This window comes from Vombatus ursinus, unplaced genomic scaffold, assembly GCF_900497805.2.
Source record: "Vombatus ursinus unplaced genomic scaffold, bare-nosed wombat genome assembly UNPS02009205.1, whole genome shotgun sequence".
NCBI classification, from domain to species: Eukaryota; Metazoa; Chordata; class Mammalia; order Diprotodontia; family Vombatidae; genus Vombatus; species Vombatus ursinus.
Window position 1 is genome coordinate 28,459,560 of NW_020948983.1, and position 20,316 is coordinate 28,479,875.

Here is a 20,316-nt window from a genome sequence, read left to right on the forward strand (position 1 = left end):
AAGGAAGGAAGGAAGGAAGGAAGGAAGGAAGGAAGGAAGGAAGGAAGAAGAGAAAGGGGAAGAAAGAAGAGGAGAGGAAGAAAAGAGGACACAAGGGCTTCTTAACTACTAATACTTCCTTTCACTTCTACTTTTCTTAAACAACTGGTCTCTATCAACAGGTTTCATTTCCTTACCACTCATTCTCATCTGATATCTGCCTCCAATACTCTACTGAAACTACTCTTACCAAAGTCCCTAACAGTTTTCTAATCTCCAACTCCAATAGTTGTTTTTCAGTCCTCATTCTCCAGGACCTCTCCACAGCATTTTATAATATTAAATGCCTCCTTCTTCTTAAACTTATAAACTCCCTTGGCTTCCATTACACCAAACTATTCTTGTTCTCTTCCTACCTCTCTGACCCATCTTGTGTCTCTGGTTCCTCTTCCTCCTCTTTATCCCTAACTATGAGTTTAACCATAAGATTAATCTTTAGCTCTCTGTTCTTATCTACCTACTTCACAGTATCATTGTGAGGTAAGTACTTCAACAACTAAGACACTGTACAAATATGAGTTACTATTATTATTAGCATACTTGCTTCTTTCATGGTTTCAACTACCTCCTCTATGCTGATAATTCCTAAACCTTTTTCTCCAATAGTAAATACTCACCTGATATGTTCCCAGCTGCTTATAGCATATTTCTACATGTTCAATCATCTCAAACTTAATGTGTTTGAAACCTAATTCATTATTATCCTTCCCCCTCTAATTCCATTCCCAAGTTCTCCATTTCTATTGTTAATGATTCTTCAAAGCTAGAAACTTTCATAATCCCAGTCAACACTTACCTCTCTACTAAGTGGCACAATGGATAAAGTGCTGGGCCTGTAGATAGGAAGCCCCAAGATAAAAATCAGTTACAGATAATTACTAGCCATGTGGCCCTGGGCAAGTCATTTAACCTTTCTGTACCTCAATTTCCTCATTTGTAAAATGAGAATAATAATAGCACCTACTTCCCAGGGTTGTTTTGAAGATCAAATAAAATAATATTTGTAAAGTGCTTAGAACAGTGCCTGGCACATAGCAGGCATTTAAATATTTATCCCTTCCCCCTTCCCTTCTACTTCTCTATTCTCTTATTTCTTTCACTGTCTTTTAGATGCTTCTCTGCCTCTTCATTTCCACTGTCGCCATCCTAGTCCAAACTTTCATCATCTTATACTTGAATTACTGTGCCTATCTCCTAGTCATTTTCCTTACCTCCAGTCTCTCTCTTCTTCTCCAACGCATGTATGTTGTACATTGTTACCTGGTTAACCTTTCTAAAACACCATTTTAATCTTGTTACTACCATGCTCAAAAGCACAAATTCTCCTTTTTTGCCTGCTGTATGAAGTTCCAAGTCTTCCACCTAACTTTCAAGTCGCTCCCTAATTTGATGTGATCATTGTCTGTTCAACCTTATCCACCTTTTCCACATACACAATCCAGTCCCCTATTTGCCTTTAATAGTGTTTTTTCCTCTGTCTGAAATATTCTCCCAATTCTTCTCTGCCTATTCCAATCCTAACCATCCTTCAAAACCTACTTCTTCCATGAAAATTCCAGCAAACATAGACATTTCCTTTCTCTAAATCACTTGTGCCATCTTTATAGCACAATTTAGTGCTTTATTGAAGACTATGTTACTTCACCAATTGTTTTACATATGTTTGTTTATTCTGTTTATGTAGATAATAAACTCTGAGGATAGAAGGCACGTTTTAGATTTCTTTTGCACTTAGCACGATGCTGAGCCCACCCTTAGGTGCTTAATAAACATTTGTTGTTTGTTTGACTGATTGATTAGAAGCAGATATCTTTTCTAACAGTACCTCATAATCATCTGGTTTAATTTTACCTTTTCATACCCTAGGACTTTGACACAGGAAGACCCAGGAGACAACCAGATCACACTGGAGGAGATCGTACAGATGGTAAATCCTGTTTTCATAGAAAATTAATACTGCTCAGAAGTTTCTCTTCACTTTCATCTATTTCTTCATTTGCCCACCCAAGTTCCCCAAAATAACTTTGGAGTTGGACCTCAGTGTTAGCAGACAGACCCAAACTTAGGCAGGATTACAAAATAGGGAAATTTATCTTCCACAAACCTACTATCACCATCTCCTTTTTCTCCTTCGCTTCCTCCCCTTTCAGCAACTCTTTCCTACTGGGAAGTCCAGTACTCTCATGTTGTTCCAATCTAGCCTGTTAAGAAGGAAGGAAATCTGATAAATCCTGTAATTATTCCTGAGAACTAGAATAGGGAGGGGATAATGCTTAACCCAAAGGAATGTATTATTAATGGTAGGATTTTAGGTCTCAGTAGGAGAGATTATTTTGAGAAAAGTCTTTAACTGTTTTGTGCCTATAGTCTATGATCTGCTTCTGCCTCAGATTATATCATTAGACAACCATCTAGCCTAGTTCAGTCATGTCCAACTCTTCATGTCCCCATTTGGGATTTTCTTGGCAAAGATACCAGAGTGGTTTGCCATTTCCTTCTCCAGCTCATTTTATAGCTGAGGAAACTGAGGCAAACAGGGTTAAGTGACTTTCCCAGGGTCATATAGCTAGTAAGTATCTAAGGCCAGATTTGAACTCAGAAAGTCTTTAGGACTCCAGGCCCAGTGCTCTATCCACTGCACCACCTGGCTTTCCTTTTCCTAGAAATAGAACTCATCAATAGGACACATAAATAAATCAGTATGGGACATGAAGAGGTCGACCCAGTTGAACTCCATTTTTCAAGATGGCAAAATTATCTCTAATCTGTTAAAGCTAGTTACCATAAGGATATATAATTTGTCATGCTGGACCTGGATCTAGCCCACTCCATCTTTCTTCTCCTCATCTCTGTTTTGCCAAAAGCGAACAATATACACATTTCAGGATATCCCTGAGATGCTAAACCACATTGGATTGTACTGGATGGGCTATTTTAATACAAACCAGACACATGAACCGTATTGCACCAATTCATCTCTTCACTAGCCAAGGTTATAATTTTTAGGTTCCTAATCTATTTAACCTAATTCCTTTTTTTTCTCTTTTTCATGTTTTTCTCTTTTTTGAGGTTGGGGCTTCCTACCTTACCCGAGGTAGAAGTAAAGCAACCACTCATGGCTAAATCCCAATGCTGATTGGTAAAAATACCTTTACCTAGCTCTGTTTTCTCTGCTTTAGTCTGGTGTTTCCCCTCCTTAGGCAACCTAATGACCCTCCTACTCCCCGGAACTTACCATGCCCAATAATTCTTCTTACCATAGTAAGGAAACTTCTCAATATCCAGGGTCAGGGCTGAGAAAATCAAAACATTACGTCCGGGTTTAGGAAGAGGTGCAAATTTCCCCCCTCCCATAGCAAAAAGGTTAATTTTTAGGACATTCCTATGTGACAATTTAATCTGAGACTCTGCTTTATATTATCCTATTCAACTCTGAGATGAAATCATCATTGATTTTGCAGCCAAGCCCCCTTACACTTATAGCAGAAGACTTATCCTGAATGTGTTACCCCTTAAGTTTTAAAAAACCTCATTCCTGTTGATCTTCTAGAACAGAATGTTTGCCAGAGGTCATGTTTCCTCCTCTTAGATGCTTCAATAGTCATTAAAGTAGGGTTCACTCAAGAAAGTACCATAAAGTGTTCCATAATTTTGGTCCCTGTTCACTCAAGAAAATAACATAAAATGTTCCATAATTTTAGACCATGTTCACTCAAGAAAGTAACATAAAGTATTCCGTAATTTTAGTCCATAAACAATCTGTTTGGATAGGATCTAATTTTGAGATCACCTCTTAAATTCTGTTTTTCCTCACCAGTTTGCAGAAATTAACTCTCACTTTGACTTAAAATCATCTTTCTTGATAACTATCATAGATGAATTGCAAATTACCATTGTAATACAATGGAATTACTCAAAGGTAGCATAAATTCTTCCTAATTTAGGAAGAGGAGGTTCTTGCCTCTTTTCCTTTATTTGTGGGTTGGAGTCCCCTACTCATACTCTTGTTCCCGTCTCAGTGCCCTAAAGGCGGAGCACAAGAGAGTCAATGTTCAGCACAATCTTTATGACTAAACAGAGCATTTGCTTTGCATCTCTGCTTCCTTTCCTCTCTTCTTCCCCACCTGGTGACCTGCTTCAAATGACTTAGAACAGAGGACCCTATGAATCCTAGGGGCCACGCCACCTGTAACTCCTATCTTAACGGCTTCTTCTGCCTCAATCTTAAATGTTCTTTTGTTTTGCATAAGGTCACTACTTCTCCTTCAATTTTGTCTTTTGATAGTTTCCCAGGCTACCTGTCCAAGGAGGTGGATTTTAGTAATGTAGTATGTGAGTGATACAATAAGCTGTTCTTTTTCAGTAGCTCTGAGGTTGAGCCAGAGAGGCAAATTGAGTAATGGCAAAAGAGGCTTCCAATAATCTAGACTTGACATTTGAATTGTTACTCCCTCCCAACACTCAGTCATCAGTGATCACATTACTAACTCATTTCAGGGCATTTTACACAACCTATAGAAAAGTTGGACAGAACCAAACAATAATCATGGTCAACAGCATTCATCCTCGCAACTGTCCTGTATGTGCATTTGGGGCATTCAAGAACTGTTAAGTACAAGAAATGAAGTCCAACTCCAGCACTATTGTTAACTGGCCTTTTCAGAATATGGTATCATATGTCCTGAACACAGCACCTTTGCGTAACCAATAATCCCATGTTAGAGAACACTCACTGTCCATTTGTGTGAGTGTTATTATTTGTCTATACACTAAATATGAAAGGCAGTGTCTACAGTGAGTGGATAGAGAACTGATCTTACAGTCAAATTTCAGTTCAAGTCCCCCTCCCTGAAAACCACAAGTCTGGGGTGGCAACAGAGGGAACGCTTGTATATACCTGTGTCAACTGTGATGAGTGCAAAACCTAGGAGACAGAATTTCTGAGTAATCAATAATCAATTTATTAATTAAACTAGCTGATAATACATTGATTGTCAGTGGTTTCCGTCAGCAGCCAAAGACACCTAATGGAGACACTGAATGCTTTAAGTATTTTTTGAAAGGGAATGCCCCTGGCAGGAGAAATCAACCCTGATTAGTAGACATTGAAATGAGACGGTAGGCTAAAAGTCTTCTGCTCCCCCTGCTGAGAATGTGGCTTCATCATGACAGTCAGCCACCGCTAGTAATCTGGACAGGGAATCCATCTCCACCCAGACCACTCTGGTCGGTTTTCTCCTTCGTGACCTGGGTCACCCTAAACTCCAATGGAGGGGTGCAATGACTTGGGCTTATTTCCTAAGGGAAATTCACCTAGGTTAGATTCTGTTTACACTCTAAACAGAAGTAAGGTCTCCCGATTGGGTGGGGTTCTATCCAAGATCCAGAAGCATGTACCCCAAGGATTAAGGCAATCTCCTCTATCAGAGCTAGTAAGTGTCTGAGGCTAGATTTGAACCAAGGTCGGCCTGACTCCAAGTCCAGCACTGTTTGCAATGTTCATCCCTTGCTGCCTTATCTATATTATTCATAGAATTTCAGAATTGGAAGGGGTCTCAAAGGCCATCTAGTCCAGCCAGAACCAGAATAAGCATCCCCTCTAAAACATACCCTTCAAGTAGCCAGCCAGACTCTGCCAGATTATAGTATAACTGCCTATGGAGGGAAACTCACTGCCTCCAGAGGCAGCTTCTTCTGCTTTTGAGCAACTAACTCCAATTGTTAGGAAGTTTTTCCTGATGTAAAGCCTAAATTTACCCTTTTTGCTGCTTCCACTCATTGCTCTTAGTTCTGTCCTCTGGAAGCTGGCAGAAGAAATTAAACCCCCCTTCTCTGTGTGAGTCCTTCTGATACTTAAAAACAGCTATCATTTTTCCCTTAAGTCTTCTCATCTTCAGGCCTCGGTTCCTTTAGCTAAATATTCATGCTGCATGAACTTAAGGTCCTTAACCATCCAGATGACCTTCCTCAAGATTCTCGCCAGCTATCAATGAATGGTTTTTGTAAAAGGTGACATCCAGAACAGAACACAAGATGCCCTCTATGTCAAAATGCCTTATATGTCATTGCATTAAACCAACTGTTGACCCTTTCATTTAGGCCGAAGGAGTGAAAGCAGAACCCTTTGAAAACCACTCTGCTTTGGAAATAGCTGAACAGCTGACTTTACTGGACCACCTGGTCTTTAAGAAGATTCCATATGAGTGAGTAACTATAATTTTCCTTTGGGGATGCTTTTATTCCCCTTTCATATGCTGGTTTTGGAAGTTTGCCACTGAATATGAAGAAATACAAGATAAATTTCTAAAGCAGTACAAAGACATTCCATTGTGATCATAATTGTACATTCTATAACTTAAAATAGAAATATTTAGGGGGTGGGGTTTGACTTTTCTACCAACTTACCTAAAGTTCATGCACATAGACACAGACACAGACACACAAATGTACACACACACACACACACACACTTACTGCTTGTCTCCTTTCCCCAAATGATTATTCTCCTTCTCGCATTTACACTTTTTTTTTCTGGACCTCTAGACTCTAGGTGTTGAATGATGGGTGAGACAATTTGAGGGTATTCCCATTCCCACAATTTGAGGTGATTTTCCACTAGCAGAAAATGGAAGGTAATAGCCAGTGGCCAGCCCAGAAAAAGTCCAAAGCCGTCCTCCATGATCCAAGCATTTGCTCAACATCTATACTTTTCAGCAGTTCCCTCAGGAGCTAAGGCTCTAAATCCCCAAGCCTGGCTCCAGTGTTAGAACAATTGTTACACTCAGAGAAGTAGAGCAAGGCTTAGCTGTCATCAGGCACAGCCCTCACATAGTTGACAGCATAAACATCATATTCCAATCCCAGAGTCATAGAAAATCTCCAGGCTGGCCACACTACATTCAACACTAGTGATGTCAAACTCAGATGGAAATAGGGGCCACTAAACCATACATAAAAATCCCTGTGAATAGCATATTTGCTAAGTATAAAATATAATATTATCTATGTTTTATTGTATTTGTATTTATTTTGTTAAATATTTCCCAATTATGTTTCTATCTGGTTTGGGCAATCCTCTGGGCCACAAGCAGCCTGTAAGTCAGGTGTATTTGACAGCTCTGCTCTATACCATCCACTCACCATCTTCCCAATAAATGAGTGGCCTGTGACTCTTTTGACACAATGTGTCTACACTCTGGAGATTTCACAGAAATAAAGAAGCAGAAAGAAAAACATAGGCTTTCTTAGCTATTTCCTATCTAGTTTCAAAGTTTACAGATTTTGAAAATTATTACATTATCTTAGACATATTATGTGGTAATTCCTATCATCTTGTCTTCTGTACAAAGAGAAAACATTTTTCATCCAACTCTCATTTATGATGGTCTTTCCTGCCCATAACGAATTGTCCAACTCATTGCAATGACCAATATAAAACCACCAATTCCCATAACCAACAGTTATGTCTTGAAGAAAGGGGAAAAGCACAAAATATGTGTGTGGACCAACCTGAAGTAAATCTAATGGAAATAGTGGGAACCCCAAAAAATATTTCTAACCCTAAACTATGAGATGTATAATTTTCCTCAAAAAACATGTCCTTCTCTTCATCTTACCACTGGAATGCATATTATTGAATTTCTTGAAAAGTAAACATTAATATTGCTTAAGGAAGGCACTATACTTCTAACTTTAATTATAATGTATTTTAAGGAATCAGAAAGATAAGTTCCTTGATACTAGGGTCAAGTATTAGATTATTTATCTTGTTATTAGCACAAAGTTAAGGTTTGGGAATTTAGTTGGTTTTTTTCTGGTTTGGGTTAGTTTCGGTTAAAGTTTTGTGATTTTTTTTAAATATGGTTCAGGATTCTTTGATCTTTTCTGTAACATATCACTCTTTTTTCAGTCCAGACCTATGATTTCATTGGTGAAGGGAACTTTATCCACCAATTCACGTCAGTTGCTTAGTGCCCAGAGAAGCTTAGTAGTGTATTGGCGATGGTTACACAACCATTGTGTTTCAGAGGGACTTAAATGAGGTCCTCTTGACTCAAAGGCTGACTCTTTCTACTAACAGCACTGCCTCTCATATATGACTTTTTTCCTCACTCAGAAAAGTCTTTTAAGAACTAGTAATTTGATTCCACAGAGATTTTTAGTATGAATTGGATTCAAATGAGATAATGTATAAAAAAATCACTTTGCAAACCTTAAAATACTATATTGTTCAGAATGAAGAGCCTCTTAAAAGAGATAGGTATGTTGCAGAAGTTAGAGATTATATGGTTAAGGCATATGAAAAAATTGTTCGCACTCTCAAATCTCACAATGAAGACAAATCAGGTTTCTTAACCCATCATGTAAGACTTGAGACTCATAGAGTTCTAAAGGAGTAGTAGAGAGAGGTGTGTTGGTCTGGAAATTAGAAGACATAGATGGCAGCTCTGGCTCTACCATTTCTTCTTTGAAAACATAGTCAAATCATTTCCCTCTCTGAACCTCAGTTTCCTCTGTACTGCCACTAAGCACCCTTCCAATTTTAATATTCTAGGCCTTTCTGTGAAGTTATTCTTCCAATTGACTGTATATGCTTATGTTACTTAGAAACTTATTTTACTCCCACTTTCCCACTTTTGATTTAATAGATAATAACAGTACTCTGGTGCCCCAGGCTCCCAAGTAGAGAAATATCTATTTTGCTAGGCTGATGTCAAATGTAAACTTTATCTACAAGAAACACAAATATGGGGTTTGAAATAGCATCAGACATTTCTGCATGGTAAAACAAGGATTTCAAGGAAATCCCAAGGAGTCATGTTTAATTACAAGCAGTTTTATTATAAGTAATTATAAGCAGTTTAATTATAGGCAATACCATACTTTCCCTCCATTCTGTGTATACATGTATCTAGGTTGTCTCTGTATGTAGTCAACAAATTCAGCTATGAACAAATGTCACTTATCCTTACTTTTATCTTTGTCATTCTCAGAGAGTTTTTTGGACAAGGCTGGATGAAGGTTGAAAAGAATGAAAGGACTCCTTACATCATGAAAACTACCAAGCATTTTAATGATGTAAGTATAGGATTGGTGGCAACTTTCTACTCTACATTCCCCTTTGTTATAAACCTATGTTTTTGTTAGAAATTTGATTGGGAATTTCCCTTGGAGTTCTCTCCCAGATCCTTGTAAGCTTTTTAAGAGAAGCAAAGACTTATGTCTCCTTTACCCATCTACATTGGCTGCAGAGAGTATGGCTCTATTTATTGGCTTGATTACATCATTTAAAATGGTTGACTGAAGGTAAAGCAATGGAAGTCTCATAATCTATTGGCCTATTATATCATTAGAAAGGTTCAACTTTAGAAAATGTCAGATTCTTTTTCTTCCTGTATACATACTTCCAAGAAGTCTTGGTCTCCTGGAATTTATATTACAAAAGTCAGATCTCTAGGTAAACATTTTAAAATATCAAAAATGTCTTTAACAATTTGGAAGGAAGAAAACAAATATTTATTAAGCATCTGTTATGTGCCAGACACTGTACTAAACACTTTACAAATATCTCATTTAACCCTCACAACAATCCTGGGAGGTAGGTGCTATTAATATCTCCAGTTTAGAGTTAAGGAAACTGAGGCAGACAGAGGTTAAATGATTTTCCCAAGGTCATACAACTAGTAAGTGTCTGGGGCCAGATTGGAATTCAGATCTTCCTGATTCTAGGTCTAGTGGTAGACCTCAGCCTTCCACTGAGCCTCCTAGTTGCCTAGTTGAAGTCATTTCATTTGATAACATCAGGAAAGCCTAGGTTCAATTCCTTGACAGCTAAGTGGTACGATGGATAGAAAAACAAGTTGCCATGTATAATATTTCTTTGACACGACAAAGAGTTAAAAATTTTAATTCTATGTAAAGGTATTCTCCATTTTTTCCACTCTGCTTGCTTGACACTGCTGAATGAATAAATGAATGATTGAACGAATCAAGTACTTATTAAGTGCTTGTTACGTGCGAAGCACTGTGCTAAGAGCTGGAGATACAAACAGAAAAGTGATACTGTTTTTACTCTCAAAGAGATCACATTCTAAATCAGGGAAACAACACATTTGGAAGCCTTTGGCGCAGGTCACATGGGAAAGTCTCATGGTCCTTATGGTGCAGTGGCAAAGCAGATGTTAGTGCCTCATCTCTAACGTCATTATTTAATATCACTAATCCCTGGGTTCTTGGGCTCAGCATCCAGAGTCTGAGGGGAGATGGCAATTGAGGCTGTGGTAGTAGTTTGACTTGCACAGCACATGCTGTTTCCTTTCTCTCCCTCAGGGAAAGATATCTAAGTATAAGTTGCTGCTTCAACTAAGCTGGCTTGCCTGTCCTATGTATGGCACTTGGTAGGGATGGCTGGTCCTTTCTCCACAGGAGTTGCTTTTCTGGATCACGGCTATGAAGACCAACTAACCTGCAAGCATGAGTATTGGTCTGAGGGTACTGCTACTCCAGGACTCCTATGTCTTTCTATCTGCCTATTGGTAGCAGTTGCTCAGCAGTTGTTACTGGTGGTGATGAGAAAGGTGGGCCCCCTCTCCACAAGGATTTCCCTCCTCAATGATGACTATGGGAACTGGGCTAGACCACCAGCACATCTGGTGGTTTAAGAGGCACTACTATTTCCAAGGCTCTTGGGCTGAACCAATCAGGGTCTGAAGGAAGACGGTTGTCAAGGTGGTGATGGTAGTTTTGACATCCCTGACATATGCTGCCTCCTGCTTCTCCCTCTGGATTCCTTGCTGCTTTAGCCAAGTTGGCTCTCCTGTCCATCAGGAAAATAAAGACCTATTACAGTGACTTTCCACCCTTTCATACCTGCCCATACTTCAATTTCCACTAATGTCTATGAAACCAAAAGCACGTGCATAGGTGTTATTTTATATGCTGGCAATGCACATAAGATCTATTTTCCAGAAACACAAAACATGCAAAAACTAAGACTGCTTAAAACCAGAGGTGCCAGATGTCGGAATTCACAGTGGTTGTATTGTATTGTGTCTTTATTTTACTGAAAAGAAATGCCTCCAAAAAGAAGTTTCAGGATAAATAAATCAGCGATAATGAGAACCAGGAGCTAATATCAACACTACTCTTGCCATATCACTATATAAATACCAGTAATAGAAACACACTAGTTATTGGAGTGGCCATTCCTCAAGCTCTGAGAATGAGATTTTTTTTTCCTTTACCCTCTCCCCAAGGAACCATGTTTAATTATAAGCAGGGTTGTGCTTTCCCTTTACTTTGTGTATGCATATGTTATTGGGCTATCTTTGTATGCAGCCCCCAAATTCAACTAGCACCCAGGATTGACACCATCCACAACACAGAATCTCATATTTGAAAGAGGCCAACTCATACCTGAAAATGAATCCTTTCTATAGAAAATATGATCAAAGCTCATCCACCTTCTTTTTTTGAAGATCTCCAGTGAGAAGAGGTCTCTGACTCTTAAGGCAGCCCGTTCCACTTTGGAACAGTTATTATTGTTTGGAATTTTTTCTTTTTCTTTTTTTGTTATTATTTCTTTATTAATTTATTTTAAACAAATACACAGTAAGAAAAGAAAAAGAAACATTATAAACTTAAATACAAAATAAGAAAAAAGGCATTGCCGTGTGCATGGCAGAACATAAGAGAGGATTAATAAATTTCTATTTCAGGAAAGCCTACATAATAAATACTACACACTGTAGTCAGAGCTGTCCATCTTTTCCTTGCTTCCTTATAAGTCTTCTGTACTATACTTGTTTGTCCTGCTTCTCTGAAGGTAGATAAATGTCTTCCTTCATAAGTCCAAGTCTATCCATATTTTTCTAAGTCTACCAACTCATCATTTCCTGCACCATAGCAATATTCCAACCTTATATTATCTGGTTATTTTAAATAGTTTAAAACAATATTAACTAATATGGCTGACATATAATGTGGTTTTCCTATGTTCCTCTTTTGATTAAATATTTTAGCTTTAACTTTGTCTGAGATCGTGATTACTACCCTTGCTTTTCTTTCCTACAAATTCTACTCCTGATCTTTATTTTACATTTGTGTGTATCTCTTGTTTCCTATTCCTCTTAACTTCTCTACTTTACTTCTACCTGCTACTTTGTCCTCCTATTAATTAACCTATCCCCCCTCCAAAGATCCCTCCCTTATCCTCCCATTCCTGTTAATCTAAACACACTTCTATACTCCCCCTTATCCTATTCCCTTACCCTCTTATTTCTTTATAAATTTAGAAGAGTTTTATTCCCTTCTAAATGTATATGTTGTTCTCTCTTTAACCCAGATCTGATGAGTAGGGTTCCCTCAAAAAATCCCTCGCCCTCTCCCCCCTCCCTATACCCTTATCCTTTTATTTCTTTCTGAATTTAGAAAACTTTTAAAAAACCTTTCTAGTTATATATATATTATTCCCTCTTTAACCCATTCCCAATGAGAGTAGGGTTCCAGAACTACCAGCCCTCCTCCCTCAAATAATTCCTTTGTGTCAATTCTTCTCACACCACATTTGTATAAGATAATTATTCTTTTTACCTTTCCTAGATGGTTACTTTTTGGAATTTTTTCCTTATCAAATCCAATCTGCCTCTCTTCAACTTCCATCTAGTGTTTCACTTCTGGGGCCAAGCAGAAAAGTCTAATTCTAATTCTATAAATCTGCCTTTCAGATGCTTAAAGATAGCCATCACATCCCCACATTTTGCCATGTGTAAAAAAAAAAAGATAAATTGGTGTGATTATCCACATCCCAAAACAATTTCTCATTTTTTCAAATTTTCTTTTTAGGAATTCCCCAGTATTTTTAAGTTCTTGTTTACAGACCAACTAATTGATAAGTATGAAAGCAGGGAAATTTAAAGCAAAATTGTTGAAAGTTAACTTAAAACATTGGAAAAGCATTTTTGACATGTCAATGGGAAAATCCAATTTTATTTTAAAAAATTAAAATTACACACAACTGGTATAGTGGAAAGAATACTGGACTGAGTAAGAGTCAGAAGACTTGGGATCCAATCTCAGGTCTGCCACTAGCCGAGACAACTTGAGGAAGTCACTTAAACTTTCTAAGCCACAGTTTTTTCAACTGTCAAGTAAAGAAGATGGACTAGATGATTTTAAAAGGGCCCTTCCAGCTCCAAAATCTTACAATTATAAGAAATTTCTCCTTGTTAAAACAAGTTTCCAATGTCTTTTACTTTATTGAAATGATGTTTCTGGGTCTTGTTTTTGTTTTTTGTTTTTTTTTTCCCAAAGATCAGTAACCTGATAGCTTCAGAAATCCTCCGAAGCGAGGATGTCAATGCCCGAGTTAGTGCCATTGAAAAGTGGGTGGCTGTGGCGGACATCTGCCGATGCTTACACAATTACAATGCTGTGTTAGAAATCACCTCCTCCATGAACCGCAGTGCAATCTTCAGACTGAAGAAAACATGGCTGAAAGTCTCCAAACAGGTATGATCAGGTTGTTCCATTATCTTTACAGAGTTGGATTTAGTAATGATGACAGAAGTCTGAAGCTCTGTACATTATTTACTGTGTAATTTTGAATATAGACCTACCCTAAATATAAACTACAGCCTAAAAATGGCATCTATGTTAAAGGAAAAATAACATCATACAAGTTGAAAAATATCATAGACCATCATAAACTATCCTCAGATCAGATTTGGACAATATTGGAAGACAAATGATAGCTGTGGAATAGGAATAGGAGTAGCATTATCACTGTGTAAACCAAGATTAAAGAGGCAATTTTGTAGGAGAAAACAATTCATTCATGTGAAATGAAATATCTTTTCCCAGACATCAAGCGACAACTCCCTGGAGTGAGTACCTGAGACAGGTGCCACCTGGGATAAGTAATATAGCTCATACAGATGAACATTTGCCTTCTCCTGATATGGTATTTCCCTCTGATTGATCATAGGTCTACCCATTCTGCTAATTAAGACTACGATATTTATATAGTGCCACTAAATAAATTATTTTTCCCAACATGCCTCCGAAGTAAGATGATAGTGTGACAATTGTATGCTGCATAAGACAATGCATTGAGAATGGAAGGGATTTCTGGAGGGTAACACACCAGATCAGCAATAGCTGATGCTAGATTTTTGCTAACACATGTTCTAGGTTTTTAGCTTCCCCTACTAAGTCATCCTTGCAACATAGGATGTGGCCTTGGACCTGGAATGAATTTTTCTAGGAGTTAGAAAGGAGTCAAATTCCAGTGATCCTTTCGGATCCCAAACTTTATTAGTAAAACATTAATGAGATGCCATCAATGGTAAGATTTCTTTGATAGCCACATGGGAAAAGACTTAAATTCAAGGATGATTTTTATTGATTAAAGACATAGATTTTAAATCTACCTTTGATGTAAAGAATTTGAACCAGAATTTCCTATGAAAAAAGGAACTAAAAGAGGACTGTTCTTAGAGTCTGAAAGACTCTACTTCTGCCACACATGGGTTATAGAACCTTGGATGAGTCACTTAACCTTTTAGTGCCCCCAGAGAGCTCAGTAGAGGAAGTTCCTTACTAGGATCTCCTTTAAAACACCAATGAAATCACAAGTCTGCTTTTTAAAAATGCATGTGTCTGTATATATGCATTATATAGATAAAATATAGCTATATAGACACACACACATACATGTATATGTAGTCTATGTGCATATCTGTATGTATATATAAGGAAGTGGGACCTGGGACCTTAATAGGGTAGAAAACTGCCCACAGTATGAAGGTGTTATGTTGGGTCTTTCAGCTCACTCACATGCCTTTAATAAATGAATACTTTCAGCACATGGAAGTGACTTGTATGACCGAATGTACATTTCCAAAATGAGCAGTTTAACACCATCCATATGGGAAGATCAGTCCCATTAATAGCTACAAATCTATCATATATTTGCCTATGTTGTTTCTTTGGTCAGAGGGAAGGAAGAGCAATGCCTTTTCCCTGCAGGATGCTTTATTGAGGTCATTTGATAAAAATCTACATCATTTCTAAGACTTTTTCTTCATATCTACCAGGTGTGAAAGGTTGGTAGTGCTCCTCATCACCATACAGGTGAAGATACTGAGAGACATAAAGCAAGTTACAATCTATAAGTGGCAAAGCTTAAGGTAGAACTCATAGCCCCTTAGTTTCTGACCTATTGTTCCATTTTCACAATACGTACTGTGCCACACCATACTAAAACATTACAGTAGTCATAATCACTCACCTTGACAAAGCATTTTAATGTTGGCAAAAATGTTTTCTTTATAACAATGATTTAGGTAATACACATATCACTATTCCCATTTCGTAGATGAGGAAATTGAGTTTCTTACAGATTAAGCGACTTGCCCATGATCACACAGCCAGTAAGTGTCTAAGGTGGGATTTGAACCCAGGGCTTCTAATTCCAGGTTAGGCCAGCATACTATCCACTATGTTACACTGTCTTCTTAAACGCATGGTATTACAATTCTGCTATATACCATTTATTAACAATTCACTTTGCATCACAGTAAGGCAAGTATTATTGCCTTTTGAAAAATTGGGAAGTCATGGTACAGAAATATTAAAGCTGAAGATGTTGGTTTGGTACCTTTGAAGAAATATGGCTAGATCAAGTATTATAAAGCCTCAGATTTCTTCTGTATCTAGCTCCCAGAAAAAGTTCTAATTCCTTTTAATGAATGATAGAAGGTGCTATCTATGGGACCTGTCATTGTTCTCAGCTTGACTCTTACCCGTGTAATCAGGATGTTATTCTTAAAATTAGCCACCCTGACTCAGGTGACTGTACTGCAAGTTGGCCAAATGATGTAACTTTCAGCAATGTTTGAAGTAGAATTTCAAGGACCTTTCAAGGAATTTCTTTAAACTTGTTACAAAGAATCAAAAACCTCATCTGCTCAGCATTTTGTTTATTCTAGTATCTTGATGTCTTCCATTCCCCTTGAATATTGCAATTCTATGGAAATTAAACAACTTTCAGTGACCACAGCTACTACATTTGTGGATGAAATACATTCTGGTGACTCATTACTAGAAACTTATCCTGACCTTCTGTAGTTAGGGCCTGAAATTGAAAATTACCTCCACGTTGAACCCAGTCCACTACTTCAAGGTAGAATGGATCAGTTGATGAGTTTGCAGTCCTTTAGTTTGACCTGGAACTTGTGCCGCCAGAACATCAGATGTCAATATATCTCCATGCTGGGTCTCTAGATATGGCAGCATGTTGCCCAAGCAGCAGAATGGCATGCTATCTCATCAATAAGATTTGCCAAAGACTTTTGCTTGTGTGTAGGGTCTTTCCTCTTTCTAGCTGTCTTCTTCAAAGTCAACACGGTCTGCAGCAATCTGCCAACACTGAAAAAAAATCATCTGTTATTGGCTTCATGTCTTTTGCGGGATCCTCTATCAAAGCTGAACCAATAATATATAATATTTCTAAATTGTTCTCTCCAGGATTTGAGAAGGGTAGGTTTGAAGGCAACCTATCAAAGTAGATAAATTTCCTAGAAGATCAGAAAAAATGGATATTAATAATAGCATATACAGTCTTCATTTCATCCTTTAGCACATAAGTGCATAAAAGAAATAAAGTCTGGATCTGTACTAGGCTAGGTCCTAGGCAAAATTGTGAATAAGCCAAATTTATCTTAGGAAAAATAGCTTCCTTTTCTTTCCCCTTTATCTCCTTTTTCCTCCCCCAAATCCACCTTGTTGTCTCTCATGGTCTACATCCCCTTCCTCCTATTAAAACCTGATCTAAGGAAGGTTCTATAAGCTTATTAATACTGAGGAACAATTGACTGATAAGGTTAAATATCTTATGTGTCATTGAAGGGGAAAGGAAGAAGATGTCCCTTCTAATAGTGGATAAATCTAATAAACCAAATGAAAAAATTCTAATTGTGGATAAGTGGGGTGGTGGAAGAGGAGAAAATATTGAGGAAGACTGAGTCTCTTATTCCCTGAAATCATACCATGAAGATGATTGATTCCGTCTTATTTACTCCTGATTCCCCACATACCCTGAATCGCTTTCCCTACAATACTCTGATGCCTACAAGCTAGCATGATGACCAAGATGATTAGTGGACAAAACTCTTTTGGATTTGCCAAAAAGGAGAAGACTGGGGCACCTCTGCCACATGTCTTCAACTCCAGGTTACCTTGATTGCTAAGAGCAATCAATAGCCTTCATTTACAAAAATAGATCCATTTGTGTGCATGAAATGTTAGCACAAAAATTTGTGGCTCATTTGCAGTTGTATTATATAGACATGCCCTATATCTAACTGGAACAATTATGGATTAATAATAATAACAATAACAACAATTATAGCATAGTTATCATTTATATAGCATAGCTATCATTTATATAGCTCTTACTATGTGTGCCAGACACTGTGCTAAGCACTTTTATTTTTAACAAATATTTTCTCATTTGATACTAAAAAACAACCATTGGAGGTAGGTGGTTCATTGACATTTGAAGAAATTGAAGGAGAGGGTAAATCCAAGATCACGTTGCTATTAAGTGCCTGAGACCCCATTTGAACTTAAATTTTCTTGATTCCAGGACCAGCACTCTATCCACTAACCCACCTAGCTGCCTGCTGATTAGAATTGCTCTACCTGGCTAGAAGACATGAAGAAAGTAAAATGCTGCCAGTACTAATATAACTAACTGCTCTGGTTTTTAATAATGATGATAATAACTAGCATTTATATAACACTTAAAAGTTTGCAAAACATTTTATATAGTTATTATCTCATTTTATCCCCTCAACCACCCTACAAGATAGATGCTGTCATTATCCTCTTTTTACAGATAAGAAAACTGAAGCAAACAGAGGTTAAGTAACTTGCCCAGTGTCACACAGTAAATGTCTGAGACTGTGTTTGAACTCAAGTCTTCCTGGCTCCAAGTCCAGCACTCTCCCTACTATACCACCTAGCTCTGGGTAGCAGGGCATATTAAATTATTGTGAATCCAGAGACTACTGCCCACATTGCCTCAAAATGCAAGTTGGTAATAATGATGCAGTTTACTTGTACTTGTCACATTCAAGCATCTGTCATCTGTGGGTGGTCTTACAATTCTGGGAGTGTTCACATATCAATAAAGATTTTACAAATAAGAAATCAAATTGAGTCTAAGGGAAGGCAAATCCTTATCTAGATGCCAGCACAATCCATGTGAACACCTGAATTTGTATCCTACCCAGATCAAAGAAGACAATACTAGGCAGACAGTAGGCATTCAGGAAAAAAAAAAAACTTTTCGGTTAATTTATTGACCACTTTTCCTGGATGGAACTAGAATACTGATTTTATTTAAAAATGAATTGACATCCACATCAGAAGCCTTCCTCTGACATATGAATATACTAAGAACAATGGTACAACTAGAAATCAAAAATTCAGATCAAGCATTCACAGCTCCCTTTTCCTCATCCCTTTTAATACAAAGGAAGAAAAAGGACAGCAACTGGCAGAAAGCATCTTCATTGTGTTGATTTTAGCTTGTTTTCCATTGCTTTCTTCATTTTTTCTGTGCAGGTCAGAACCATAAGAATAATACCATTTTTTCAGAAAGGCACGTAATGGATCCTTATACCACTTCTGTCCCTTTGACAAATTTAAAGGCACTAGATGACATTATCCCTATTTCTTACTGTATTAGAGCTATGCCTTATCATGGGACATTAAAGTTGGAAGGGAAGATAGATTTGCTCAGGTTTGAGTCCTCATGTGCTTAAGATCTTTTCTCATCTTTGGGAAACAGCCAAATGACATGGTCTCCTAATTCCTTTACCACTGAAGAACCATCATGATGCTGCATTGATTTCCACTTCAATTAGACCTTGAAATCAGATCTTAATTTCCTGTGGGAAGATTTTTTTCCAATAAAGACTTGGGTTAAATTTCAGTGTGCAGCCAACTGAAGCCAATGTCTTTGTGAGATACAAGAGACCACACTGAAATTTCCCAAGCTGAAGAATGTTGCTGGATTACCATTTTGGTCATTACTTAGCATACAGCTTTACTGTCCGAAACCTGTAACTTGAGACCTGGAAGGGATCTTGGAGATCATCTCAACCTCCTCATTTTTCAGTTGAGGTGACTGAGGTCCCAAAAAGTTCAGTGACTTAGGACCATAGGCTAAAGCTTGCCAGTCAGAAGAGAAGCTTAGAAGCCATGTACTCCAATACCCTTATTTTATAGATGAGGAAACTGAGACACAGAGATATTAACTTGCAGGCCAATGTCACCCAGCTAGCAGAATTAGGATTCAAAACCCACATTCTCTAAACTCCAAATCCAGTCTTCTTTCCACTATAGTATACTAAGATTACACAGCTAATTAGCAGCAAAGAAAGAATTCATTGCATGTCTCCTTTTCACTGAACTACATACATTTGAAAGAATCACAGAATCTCAGAATGTTAAGAGATTAAAGGTTTCCAAGAGAATAACTAATCCTAATCTCTCATTTTACAGCTGAGACAACTGTGTTCCAAAAGGGGAAGTGATTTCCTACTATGACAAACCTGAGACATGGTAGAATTGGAACTCAAACCCAGGTCTTCTAACTCTCACCAGGCCTTCTGGTTTCTGTTTGAAGAGTCAGGCACTTGTCATTTCTTTGGACCCTAGTCTGTGGGCTTGGCCAGATTTTATTATTTGACATATGACTGAAAGCATTGCATCAGAGTTTAGTTTTATTTTCAAATCTCCTTCAAAACCTTTTCTTCTTGGGCAATCATTTCAAGTACAGTCCTTTTCTTAAAGTAACAGTATTCGTAAATTTACAGTATTTCAAAGGTATAGAAGTGACTCATCTTTTAGGAGTAGTCATGGAAAAGACCATATGAGGAGAAAAGGAATATATAGACATGAAAATCAGTAGTTCTCTACAGATCTATTTAAATTAATCTCAGATTTAAAATACCAAGTTTATCAAAAACCATCTGAATCCCAGTGCTATGCAGCCTATTCCAAGAGCCAAATTTTAGCCCCACTCAAACACATTCAATGCAAATTTCTTTTAGTGATATATATATGTGTGTGTGTGTGTGTGTGTTTGCATGGTAGAATATGACCTAGTCTTAGAACTTTTTAGATGTTTGGAACCTGTCAAACTGTCTTCTTTTACATGCACACACACACACACACACACATATATATATCACTAAAAGAAATTTG

At 37.6% G+C, this 20,316-nt stretch overlaps 1 protein-coding gene and 1 long non-coding RNA gene across 2 annotated transcripts in view; one reads left to right on the top strand and one right to left on the bottom strand.

Annotated features, from left to right (window-relative positions):
* The window catches only part of RASGRF1 (Ras protein specific guanine nucleotide releasing factor 1), a 201,742-nt gene that overhangs the window by 169,905 nt on the left and 11,521 nt on the right, over window positions 1-20,316 (top strand). Inside the window, exons 20-23 of the mRNA XM_027851440.1 lie at window positions 1,906-1,966; window positions 6,139-6,242; window positions 9,033-9,117; window positions 13,351-13,548. Of these exons, the coding sequence (XP_027707241.1) occupies window positions 1,906-1,966; window positions 6,139-6,242; window positions 9,033-9,117; window positions 13,351-13,548 (448 nt within the window). The remainder of the gene's footprint in view (window positions 1-1,905; window positions 1,967-6,138; window positions 6,243-9,032; window positions 9,118-13,350; window positions 13,549-20,316) is intronic.
* LOC114035362 overlaps window positions 14,795-20,316 on the bottom strand; it is a 17,456-nt gene continuing 11,934 nt past the window's right edge. Inside the window, exon 3 of the long non-coding RNA XR_003568212.1 lies at window positions 14,795-16,467. This is a non-coding gene — a long non-coding RNA (uncharacterized LOC114035362). The remainder of the gene's footprint in view (window positions 16,468-20,316) is intronic.